The sequence below is a fragment of the Lindgomyces ingoldianus genome (genome assembly GCF_010093535.1).
Source record: "Lindgomyces ingoldianus strain ATCC 200398 unplaced genomic scaffold BDR25scaffold_17, whole genome shotgun sequence".
NCBI lineage: Eukaryota > Fungi > Ascomycota > Dothideomycetes > Pleosporales > Lindgomycetaceae > Lindgomyces > Lindgomyces ingoldianus.
The window spans coordinates 61,934-74,496 of NW_022985178.1; the positions used below are offsets into that span (position 1 = coordinate 61,934).

Consider the following 12,563-nt stretch of genomic DNA (forward strand, 5'->3'; position numbering starts at 1 on the left):
TTTTTTACACACTTAACGCACTTATTTAAGGATAAAGTTAATATATAAGACAACTCTAAAGATTAGTAAGCGCTATAGAGCCTTATTTTTATCTAATAAAAAAAATTAAAACAATAAGTAACATAAGGACAGTAGAATAAATAAGACTAGTAAGCTATTTAGTATAAGATAAATAGATGTTAAAAATGCCTTTTAGTAAGTAAACACTTACTTTATAAATAAACTTTTACTAACACAGTTGTGTAAGCAGAGCAGTAAGGGCGCTGCTAAGAAGAGGGGGCAGCGTGTTATAGTCTACAGTTAGACTAGTGTAACTCTACTAGCAGTGCTCCACAATCTAGCTAGTTTAGGGCAAGGCTTACTTACTAACTAATTAGAGGACGCAGAGGTAGCACAGCTACCTAAGATTATAGAAGAATGCGTTGTCTAATAGAAGGACAGGCTGCAAATTAAAAGGAGCTTAAGGGAGCTTAAAAGAGCTTATAAAAACCCCTCTTAGGGGGCTCCTACAAACTTCTGCTAACTCCCCTTAGCGTCCTCTGCCTATGTATATAGTTCCTACATTAAATAACCTTTAGAAGGTGTGTTTAACATTTAGTTTATTTTTTACATAGACTAAGTAGCATTTAGCTTTTTAAAGAGCTGCAATACTATTTATATATCTTGCACTATATATACCTCTAACCCTGTCTAATAGGACTGTTTAACCCTAGCCTCCCTACTGCTGCACATAGGGCAAACTATAATCTAGTCACTCTCCCTCCCTCTATTAGCCTAATAGCCTGTACGTAGGACTGTACACCCTACCGGATTGGCCCCTACTACCCGTCCTACTTCCCACCTAGGAATATTATTAGACCTGAGTGCTTCACAAAGCAAGGATTGTAACAATGCGTAAGGATTTCCCCCCTAGCTAGCAGCTATAGCTAATATAGCTAATTCTTTACGCGCTAAGCATAATATAGGCTATATTAGCATAAACTAGCCTAATATGTTTATTAAGTGTTACTTAAAGCTTAAAGTAAAGTTTAAGTGTAAGTATAACTATAAAAAAGCTTTTTATAAAAATTTTATAGTAATTTAAAGCTAGTTTAACTTTATAAAGAATATTAAAGCTAAGTATAGCATCTAAAATAACAACATGTACAACTTTAATAAAACAGAGTTTATAATAGGCTAGATATCTACTAGAGCAGTTATTACAGGTTTAGAGAGATAAGAATAGCTAAAAGCAGTCTAGCTAGGTAACTAGAAGTAGACAACAGCTATCTAGGGCATTAATACTAAAAAGTAGGCTATTTTACTTTTTATTATCTTCTAAAGTAGCAACTACCTTTTAAACTAGTATAAGAAAGAAAATTTACTTTAGAATTAAGTTATTACAATCTCTAAGCGCAGCTAGACTACTAATTAGCTTAGTTTAGACTAGTTAAAGCACTTTAACGCGCATATAAAAAAGTGTACTATTAGTAGCTACTGTCTGCTAGTTATTAACAGCTATAAGAGCTATAACTTACTTTATTTTTAGTAATACTATAAAGATAATAAAATTATTACTATTTACATACTTTTTTACTTATTACACTTTTTATAGCTACTTAATGTAGGTTGTTTTACTTCTTTAAAAAAAGCATATAGGCGCTAAGCTAAAAACTTTATACATAACTAAATTACTTATATTATAAAAATAAAGTTCTTACTATGCTTTAAAGTAGCTTATAATGCTATAATTACTTTTAGTAATATCTAAGAAAAGTTTTAAAGCGCTAGATTAGTTTCTTTTAACCTATAATAAGTTATAATAGGCCTTAATGTAAAGTTGCGCACTCTATTACTACTACTACCTATATATAATAAGCCCTAGTAGTTGTAAACTCTAAGTAATACTTTAAAACTTAGGTTATAATTAATGCTTATAAAGATAAAAATTTAAAAGTATATAAATAGTTTACTAACTTTTATAGTTAAGGCGTTTAAAAAAGTTTTAAAAAGAGTAGTAATAATTACATATAAGCTAGTGTTAGTGTAATAAAAAATTACTAAGCTTTAAGTAGCTAATAAAGCTGCTATATAATATAAATTACATAAAAAAAAGTAAATTAAGGCAGAAAAGACTTTAATAATTTAGGAAGGCCTGCGCTTAACAGCTCTAAAGAAGTTTAAAGTGCGCAGTAACAGGAAGAAGGCAAAAAAGCAGGTGCAAGCTAAAGTAGGTGAGCTATCCTAAAGGCGCTGCAGACAGTGCAATTAGACTAGGCATAACGCGCAAACATGTAAGTAAGAAGTAAAAGTAGTATCTAAATAATATTCTAGGCTGTACTGTACTATATAGTGCCAGAGCGGGTTGTTATAGGCTATAATAGAGTTTGTTAGGGTGGGGTCTTAGCAAAAGTGAGCGACTTGGGTGTGTAAGCGACTCGCCCATGAAGTACGTTACATAATACAGTTGCTACTACAAAGTTTTATAAAGTTTAGAGAACAGAAACGTAGACAAATTAATAATAAAAGGTCCCCTTATATAAAAAGTAAGCAGTAAAGTTGTAGTATCTAAGAAATAATTATAAAAGTCCCTTAAATAGCTAGGGAGAGAAAGCCTTTCTTACACCCTTATTGGCTAGAGAGATAGGGCTTGCGCCACTAAGGCCACTAGCAGGGGCTTGCCCCTGTCGAGGCTCTCTCCCCATCCCGTCTGAGCTTGCTGAGATAAAGCACACGACCATGCTTCCCTTCATTTGGAGGGCTACAGATGATGTGTCACCATCCTAAATGCGGACTTGCGGCCGATAGGCCGTCATGTCGGTTGATTGGGTGCCGGGCCTGTCAACCGCAACACTGCACCGTGTACCGGGGAGGGCTCCCTTAGAGTTAGGAGGGAGGGAAAAGACGATATGCGCACATAGATGAACTTGAGAAAGAAGCTTGATTTGGGCTTGACTCTGCTTGCCTTTGGCTGCAAATTCATCTACTTTTTTGCAATTTCTGTCGGCGGCCTCAAAAGTTATGAGATTTGTAGTGTAGTGATGGTGATGCTGCTGCTCAATGTACACGCACCTTAACCCACTCAAGCCTGCGACGATGCTCCTGGGTCCAGTTGTTGCTCTCTCCGGTATCCTGGTTGTCCTTGCCCTTTGTGCTGAAGCCTTTCCTCCACAGGCTGATGGCTATGTGGATGTTGGCAATGCTTCTGCAGTTAAGTCTGTTGTCTGGCACATTGTTCTGTTGAAGGTGATCGCAAATGGCCTGTCCGGTCTGGGTGGTGGAATTGTAGGAGACGGCAGACGGATCGTAGATGGACATCTTGCCCTGGTAGATGTAGGCGACGACGTCGTGCCAGTCAGCTTGGCCGCTGGCATGAGCCTGCTTTGCTTTCGCTCGTACGGACTATAAGGCGCAAGGTAGGACGGTGGCGCCCGAGTTGCAGGGCATCAGGACGATGAACATCGACAATCGGGCGGTTCCCAGTGTGACGAACGTGGGTGGCAGAACGACATCAAACTCGTGGCTTTAAGTTTTGTGGCCAATCATGACCCCTGCTGCTTAGACGCAACATCCGACACTAGCCGAGGGAAGATGTTGCGTCGGCGTTCGCACGTGCTGATCGCAGATCTTGCCTAATAAGTAGCTCGCGCCGCGCTGCGAGTTTTCAGCCCAACGCAACGCCTTCGGCTTCGACCTAAGAGAACGAAGCAAACACCGCAGAATACCACAGAACACTCGCAAAACCCGGATACTATATCATACAATGGAATTTCTTCACTCTGAGAAGTTTTTTCTCTCACAATATGGCACAGCTGAGGTGTTGAGCAAGCAAGGGGGTGCAAAAGTCCTCCTGTTTGGCGATGAGCTGATACTTAAAACTGGCCGCAGAGTATCACGGGCAGAGGAAGTCGCTATGCGGCTAGTAAAAGAGCATACTGACGTTCCTGTTCCCGAAGTCGGCTCTTCGTATTACAACGCAAACGAAGGACGTTTGTGTATGAGCTTTATTCCAGGAAAGCCGCTAAATAAGTCTTGGGACTATCTAGACAACACAGTGAAGGAACGCCTCTGTCATAATATCTGGAGCATTATTGAGAAATTACGACAGATTCCAAAACCCCCCGAGCTACAACACCTTTTTCTCGGCCTTGCCGACGGTTCTAATAGCCGGGACGTACTCGTGGCAGAACTATCCGAGCATCAGCGACTTCTGGACGATGAGGCTGTCCGGAGTCGCATCTACGAGCGTTACTATGAGTGTAATGGTCGAAAATATGAGAAGGAATTACCGGATATGCTTCCTCGTGCGGAATTTTCTGTTTTTACCCACGGTGATATTTCACCCCGGAATATCATGTTTGACTCGAAGACCCAGCAAATCACTGGTATTATCGACTGGGAAAATGCTGGATGGTATCCAGATTATTGGGAGTATGCGAATATCTTGAAGCCTTCTGTAGATGACAATTGGCAAGAGTGGATGGATCTGACGGCTCCAAGGAAGTGGGACATTAGCGGAATAATGGCAGCACGGGTTGTTTTACTCTAAGAGTCATATTCATGGTAATAAAGCCTGAACCTCTTAATTCAGTCTAAGCTAATGTAGCTAGGACTAGCCAGCACCGTCTTGAGCACAGCTACGGGGTGGAAGCGCACATAGGAATGGATTGTACAACTTTAATTCCTTCTAATACCGAGTATAGCCCCAACGCGCAACGTATTCAGTTATCTTAACGTCGTCCAAGCAAGATAGGTGAGTCGATCATTTGCCGCAATCGCTCATGCCACTCGCCTTGCACAATTTCTTCGTCAATGAGACGACAAATAACCCTTAGTGTCCATGACTGACAAGTCTCAGTAACTTCTGCCTGAGATGCGGCCCTTGGAGGTGGTTCTTGGTTGACCCAGTGTTGGACTCGCTGAGTGCGGCTTTGGTCGAGCTGAGCGAGGTGGAATATATCCTGGAAACTCGCGGAGTTGACGATATCAATATTCTCTTTATGCTTGTACACCATGAATGTATGGTCGCCCTTGACTTGGTAGACTGTGCCGGCATGGCCTTCCCTTGAAATGAACAATAGCCAATGGTGGCCTTGGGGTTCTGGTTGCCGTTGGCGAACGAGTGAAAGGTATAATGGCTCCGGGGGAACTGCAGCCTCTGGCGTATCCTGAGTACTTGGCTGAGGGTCTGTGTATGACTGCCATTCATGTGTTCCAATCCTGCGCCAGTAGTAGTACTTGCCCCTTAGACTGGCATACTCTCGGAGACCTGCTCTTGTAATGGTGTATTGATCCATATGGATTGTCGGGTATAGGGCGGAGTGGAGCAACGATATGCAAAAGTCAAAACAAGGTTGAGAGACAATTTGATTTTCAAAGACGTGATTCGAAAGAAGCCTAGAGGATATAGATCTCAGAACAATATGTTACCTCCTGGAATTCTCACCTATTTATGCTACTTCAACTATTTGAATACGTTGAGTAATCTGTGGTAAATGTGAGCGACTACGTTTGATCCTCTCCTCCAGCGATTAGATTTATTGGGTACGGATTGCCACGATTGTTCGGGTGCTTGATACCGCCGTTTCCAAACGTCTTAGCCTTGATCAGACAAGGTATAGACGCATCTATTGGCAAAACCTCCCTTTCATTGAGGTCACGTAGCATCTACGCTGTGCCGCGGCGGTTACTGAGGCGAATAAGACTGAAGCTGGCTGTGCCGCAACTGAACACAGCCAGCGAACACCAACGGTGACGCCTAGTAACTGAGAACGAGGCAGATGAATGGCTGAAAGACGTTTCATTTCCATCCTCTGTTGGAGGAATCTACTACGTGAATTGGAGGATCAGCTCGGCGAAATGTTTAGGCGGCTAGTTACTACGGCGATGAACGGTTTGGGATGTTATATGACGCAATTCTGAATATAGTCATATTCTAGGAGGGAGGGAGGAAGTGTAGGGGTTGATTGATGCGTTGAGGCTTTGATTAAAAGAGCCCAGTGATACCTAATGCTGTCAATTAACCAGCTACTACAGTTGGGTTAACCGCATTACGTACTTGTCTTCCTTGCCTAGCATCTTGGGCGCCCCGCCGCGAACATAGAGCGCAATATAGAGTCGATCTTTGTTAGGAGCCATCGTTGTGGTGAGTGGTGATGTCTACGGACTCGAAGATTGAGCTTGATCAATGAACAGCAAGCGTTCCACTATGTCCATGGAAGGTATTGAGTTTAGCGCTTGAGCGATTGGTTAGCAAATTGACGAAGGCCATATGCGCCAGGACTGTTTTGGGCCCCTGGCAGTGTGTGGAGTTGGCTGGCCCCGGCAGCAAACCACTCACTGCTAAGAGACCCGTGCACGGCGCTAGTTGGCTACCAGGATGTGGGAGCCTGCCCATCGGGGAAATAGTCTACCGGTGGCTCGAGCGGTAGCGCACACGCCATGAATACTTCATAAGGGGGACAACAAGGTGTCGGCTTTAACGTCAAGATCTCCGCATTCTCTAACAACATCCTGTTCTTCTCATCACTTCAACCGAAGTCCACCGTTTCCACTCCGCTCTCAATTTCTCACTCTTCGGCATAACATTAACGTCTCCCGAAGTTGCATCGTTGATATTCAACTCGCTAGCATTCAAGTTGGTACCTTAAGATGAAAGAGATCCTTCGGGCGGCACAGGATGACTTAAAGAAATTAGGGGGATAGTACATTCCAGATCTATGTGCGAACCCGTGGATATGACCACCAGTTACTGCCAATTTGGCATCGTGATCTCATCTGCACGGTCATATGCACCTTGCCAGCATCGTGAATATATATTCATAAAGAAGGCTTAAGGAATTGAGCGTTTGCAATCGATCAAAATATGCTAAAGGAAATGATACTCAAAAAGAATGTGCTGTGCTGAGCTCATCGTCCCCAAGATTCCCCCAATAGAGACAGCAAGATCAGCCCAAAAACCTCGTGCAGCAACCGGGTTAGGCATCCTCTCTGTGAAGTGGGCCGCATGAGCATCAATCTCCAACGAGCCCTTGTTCAGCTGAAGGTTGCAATTTGCAATGCCGTCCGTTAATCTGAGTGAAGTGTTGGCGGTGTGACGTGGCCTTCCGGAGCAAAGACGGAGAGATTGAGCTTCCGCGAGCTCTGGGAGCGCTGTTCTCCAGGTTGTTGAAAGGCCATGATAATGATAGCACTGAAGGCTCTGAATGAATGCAATGAAGCAAGTTAATCCACGTAAGACGAATGACGCCTGTTGAAGTTCATCAGTAGAGTGCAGAAGGGGAGCATTGTGGGTTATACTTGCCTTCGTGCTAACATTGAGGAATAGTGTAACAGGGTAGTAGGCACAGATCTAATGCCACCGAGAGCCGTGTCTGTGGGACAGGCCGATGAGAGCGAAAGGACTAAACATTTCAACACGCTAGACTTGGTGGATGAGAATCCCAAGGACATTATGCTAAAAGAAGAAAATAGGGGAGAGCAAGAAGTTGATGTTTCGAATCAGAACACGCAGAGTGCCAACACACCGTCTGCACCCTTTGCCAGCATTTCTAGCGAGAACACGCCTAGCATCACGAACAGTCAAAGCTAGACCGCGCCGCAGGATCCGAATGTAGTCGAGTTCCCTGGGGATACCACCTCTGTTGACGAGGTTAAATCGAGTCCTCTAACGCCCATTCACGAACAAGATGCATTCGAAGATCCAGTCCCTAAGGACAGCGAAAGTAAAGAGAAGGACGCCTTTACCTCGTCGGCGTGAAACACTGTATACTTACCTTGTTAGAGGAGTTGTTGCTACTGCGTTGGACGGTTATAGACATGGCGTACATAGGAGATAGTTAGGTTATTGGAAAAGAGGTCTTGCATTGTACTTATACCATATTGCACTGTATAATAAATAGTATAGATTACTTAAACATGTTAATCTCTCTGCGTTCGATAGAATTTGGAGCTGTAAAATAGTTGTTAACATGTTTACAGCATTAGAGCTCATCGTTTTCATGTTAATCGCGTCTTTCTTGTATAACATAAGTATAATGATTGCAAGTCTTCATGGGTATAGAATAGCTAAGAGTATGGAATTATTTCGATCTTACTTTGCTACACCTTGTGTTGGAAAATTCTACAGTCTTAATAGATGTACTGTCCTTTGGAGCCGGTATTAGCTAATTAGGCCCTAGAGTTGGGGTATTGCACTCTACCCCCCGTGGCCCTTTAAACCATATATGCATACTAGCTAGTAAAGAAGCTGTAGCTTCCTAGTTTATTAAGGATGCAAAGGGCGAGAGAATCGGTATCATTAACCTGTTAGCCAGAGCTGCTACCATCACCATAAGGACTAGGATGGCCAACCATGTCGACATAGCGGCGGCAATAAGCTATACTTGCTGGATCGCAAAGTTAAGCGTGTTTTACTAGTCTAAGTAACCTTGCCTTTATATTAGTTTTGCAATCTAACGGATCTATTATTCTAATATTCTACAACTTATAGGATAGCTTAAGATAGACTCATACCTTAGCATATTCCTAGTGCGGGATTCTAGAGTGTTATCGGCTAGTCTAGATTAGTAAATGGCTTTTCGAGCCGTATATAGGTTATGTGATGTGATACATAACTTAAAGCTACAAACTAAGACTTTTAGACAACTTTCACCCTATTCTTCACAGGACGGCCACCAACTCCCCCGCCCACTTGTCATATGTAAGCAATCCCAACCTTCTTATTCTAGCTTAACGGAACACCCAAGGCGTTTACATACACATTAATCCCAAGCGTTAATCTTAATAATGTTAGAATAACTAAAGTTGTAATAGACTAAATGTTCGCCTATAAGCTAGTATTAAAGAATATATAAATTCTAATTAGCCCTGCTATTGTTATAAAACCTATAGTTTCACGCCTACATAATGTATACCTGAAGCTTGTAATTAAACTAGCCGCCATTGTTCTAGCTTAGGCTGTATTTCGTGATATTCATTAGGTCCTTAATACGCTAGACCGTTAGTACCTATATATTATTATTCCCAGCGTATAGCTAGTAGATAGGCTCGTCGCCAGTCGTGTGGACGATCTTCTCCATAAGAATCAATTTCTTTAGATTAGTTAGATCTACTTACAGGAAGTGGAGATGCGAAAATATTTCTAGAATTAGGGCCTTTGTGTTACAACCCAAGAACGCGAGAGACAACGAGAACCAAGCGATGTCTCGAGCGGAGTTCCCAAAGATGGAAAGGCGTCGACAGTGGGGAAGATGACAACCCCAGACCACGCGCCAAGACGGGAACACACAGGACCACGTGACGTGGGTGCAATCATGTGACTGCACCCAACAGGAAAACGTGACGTGGGTGCAATCGTGTGACTGCACCCAACAGGAAAACGTGACGTGGGTGCAATCGTGTGACTGCACCCAACCCAGCGAAGGACGAATATATAAGGAGGACGGATTCCCTTTGTTTCTATTCTTTGTAGTTAACCTTGTTTTATAATTCCAATCATAACCTTGTTTTATATCTTCTTTAATAGTAGCCTATACTATCTATAGAACAAGATTAACTAGCTATTATTAATAGAATTCTATTACAAGAACTATTATATGTTTATATAATCTTTAAACATCTATCTCTTATATTTTAGAAGAACATACATAAATAATAAATATATATAGCTTCTTCTATATAACTTAAGAAGTTAAAAATAGTTTAAAGTATTATATTACTTCTATAACGTACTTTATGGGCGAGTTGCTTACACACCTGAGTTGCTTACTTTTGCTAAGACCCCACCCTAACAAACTCTATTATAGCCTATAACAACCTGCTCTGGCACTATATAGTACAGTACAGCCTAGAATATTATTTAGATACTACTTCTACTTCTTACTTACATGTTTGCGTGTTATGCCTAGTCTAATTGCACTATCTGCAGCGCCTTTAGGATAGCTTACCTACTTTAGCTTGCACCTACTTCTTTACCTTCTTCCTGTTACTACGTGCTTTAAACTCCTTTAAAGCTGTTAAGCATAAGCTTTTTTAAATTATTAAGGTCTTTTCTGTAACGGCGCAGGCAAGACAATGGGTCTGAATGCGGTATGAATCCACTTAGAGGCATATGGGAGTGCGTGGGGACTCAGAGACCTGGGAATACCAATGACACCTATAGGCCTTGTACGTAGGATATCAGAAAACTACTGAGCTAGCTATAGGGGCGAGGTGCGACTAAATACATGAGGGAATAGGGGTAACAGCAGGGGTTGGGGCCAGGTTGAGGTCGGGGCTGATACGAGGGCCTTCTGGAGGTTCTGGGCGACTCAAGATGGAACGATTTATGAGGATTGTTACACTACCCCCCCCTCTGTAGACTGATAGTCCCTATTAGTAGTAATTATAGTACAAAGTATTGCTGTTATGTCCTCTGCCTCCTTAAACTAAAACTGGTCTAATTTAGCTAGGTGTCCTTGCCAAGTATTCCTTCGCACTGCTAGCGGTGTCCTCTAAACTAAACGCCATGCGCGCCTGTTCTAATAGTGATCTGTATAGATGTCTAGCCTGTTAATTATTAAGACCTTTGTTTATTGCCATCTATGCAGTTATTAACCTTAGGCGTGCGTTTAGTGTAGTAGCATTTAGGCGTTGTTAGGGGTGCCTTAAAGGTCTCTTGCTATAGGGTAGCAGTGGTAATTTAAGGCATTATTAGGGGTGATTTAGTGGTGGCTTAGCAGTGTTTTAGTAGATTAGCTGCTTAAGCTGTGCTTGTAGTTAAGCATAGATATACTGCTAGGGGGTTGACTCTAAATTAGGTGGGTCTAGCTTTAGGTCCTGCAGACGCAAGTTTAGCTGTTAATAGGGTGGTAGTATAGCTTAGCTAGAGCGTGTTTAACTCTAGGGTTAAGGGGTAGTTAAAAGTTAGGCATTAGCAGTTGTCTCTAATCCTAATAAGTTATTAGTAGTCTCTAAGTTTCTACCTTAGCGCATTCTTTGCAACTTTTCTGAAGGCAATCCTAATTACATAGGGATAGGAAGTTCTAAACCTAAAGGCTTTAGTTAACTAAAGGTTAATGGGATCTAGTCTATAGACTAAATAAATTAATATAACAGTGTGTAAGTATTACAACTTAAACTAAATTAGACGCGTCTTAGAGCTTAGACGTAGTTAAACAAACAATTAGTGTAATATTATAACAAGGCTGTTACTAGCAAAAGCAAGTTTTCTAATATAATGTAACAGCGCAGGCAAGACAATAGGTCTAAATGCGGTATAAATCCACTTAGAGGCATATAGGAGTGCGTGGGGACTTAGAGACCTAGGAATACTAATGACACCTATAGGCCTTGTACGTAGGATATTAGAAAACTACTAAGCTAGCTACAGGGGCAAGGTGCGACTAAATACATGAGGGAATAGGGGTAACAGCAGGGGTCGGGGCCAGGTCGAGGTCGGGGCCGATACGAGGGCCTTCTGGAGGTTCCGGGCGACTTGAGATGGAACAATTCATGAGGATCATTACATTTTCTGCCTTAATCTACTTTTTTTTATGTAATTTATGTTATCTAGCAGCTTTATTAGCTGCTTAAAGCTTAGTAATTTTCTATTACACTAACACTAGCTTATACATAATTATTGCTACCCTTTTTAAGACCTTTTTAAACACCTTAACTATAAAAGTTAGTAAACTATTTATATGCTTTTAAATTTTTGTTTTTATAAGCATTAATTATAACCTAAGTTTTAGAGTATTACTTAGAGTTTACAACTACTAGAGCTTATTATATATAAGTAGTAGTAGTAATAGAGTGCACAACTTTACATTAAGGCCTATTATAACTTATTATAAGTTAAAAAGAACTAATTTAGCGCTTTAAAACTCTTTTTAAATATTACTAAAAGTAATTATAGCATTATAAGCTACTTTAAAGCATAGTAAAAACTTTATTTTTATAATATAAGTAATCTAGTTATGTATAAAGTTTTTAGCTTAGCACTTATACACTTTTTTTTAAAGAAGCAAAACAACCTGCATTAAGTAGCTATAAAAAGTGCAATAAGTAAAAAAGCATATAAATAGTAATAATTTTATTATTTTTATAGTATTACTAAAAATAAAGTAAGTTATAGCTTTTATAGCTGTTAATAACTAGTAAATAGTAGCTACTAATAGTATACTTTTTTATATGCACATTAAAGTGCTTTAACTAGTCTAAACTAAGCTAATTAGTAGTCTAGCTACACTTAGAGATTATAATAACTTAATTTTAAAGTAGATTTTTCTTTTTATACTAGTTTAAAAAGTAGTTACTACCCTAGAAAATAATAAAAAGTAGAATAGTCTACTTTTTAGCATTAATGCCCTAGATAGCTGTTGTCTACTCCTAGTTACCTAACTAGACTGCTTTTAGCTGTCCTTATCTTTCTAAACTTATAACAACTGCTCTAGTAAATATCTAGCCTATTATAAACTTTATTTTATTAAAGTTATACATATTATTATCTTAGATGCTATACTTAGCTTTAATATTCTTTATAAAGTTAAACTAGCTTTAAATTACTATAAAATTTTTATAAAAAGCTTTTTTATAGTTATACT

At 40.5% G+C, this 12,563-nt stretch overlaps 4 protein-coding genes across 4 annotated transcripts; 3 read left to right on the forward strand and 1 right to left on the reverse strand.

The window, feature by feature from the left end:
- Nucleotides 1-3,029: 3,029 nt before the first annotated feature.
- BDR25DRAFT_303801 (uncharacterized protein) lies at nt 3,030-3,462 on the forward strand. The gene has a single exon (XM_033690081.1). The coding sequence runs from the start codon at nt 3,076-3,078 to the stop codon at nt 3,385-3,387; it is 312 nt and encodes a 103-aa protein (XP_033547094.1). The 5' UTR covers nt 3,030-3,075; the 3' UTR covers nt 3,388-3,462.
- Nucleotides 3,463-3,657: 195 nt separating this feature from the next.
- BDR25DRAFT_32969 (kinase-like protein) lies at nt 3,658-4,642 on the forward strand. Its single transcript, XM_033692472.1, has 2 exons — nt 3,658-4,542; nt 4,590-4,642. Exon 1 carries the CDS (start codon nt 3,743-3,745, stop codon nt 4,526-4,528), a length of 786 nt encoding a protein of 261 aa, XP_033547095.1. The 5' UTR covers nt 3,658-3,742; the 3' UTR covers nt 4,529-4,542; nt 4,590-4,642.
- Nucleotides 4,599-5,382, reverse strand: BDR25DRAFT_303803 (uncharacterized protein). Its single transcript, XM_033690082.1, has one exon. The coding sequence runs from the start codon at nt 5,274-5,276 to the stop codon at nt 4,710-4,712; it is 567 nt and encodes a 188-aa protein (XP_033547096.1). The 5' UTR covers nt 5,277-5,382; the 3' UTR covers nt 4,599-4,709.
- A 1,951-nt stretch (nt 5,383-7,333) lies between these two features.
- Nucleotides 7,334-9,416, forward strand: BDR25DRAFT_355364 (uncharacterized protein; the record flags this gene model as incomplete). The annotated part of the gene is made up of 5 exons (XM_033695445.1): nt 7,334-7,559; nt 7,596-7,734; nt 9,179-9,281; nt 9,313-9,360; nt 9,399-9,416. The coding sequence occupies 5 exons, from the start codon at nt 7,334-7,336 to the stop codon at nt 9,414-9,416; spliced, it is 534 nt and encodes a 177-aa protein (XP_033547097.1).
- Nucleotides 9,417-12,563: the final 3,147 nt, after the last annotated feature.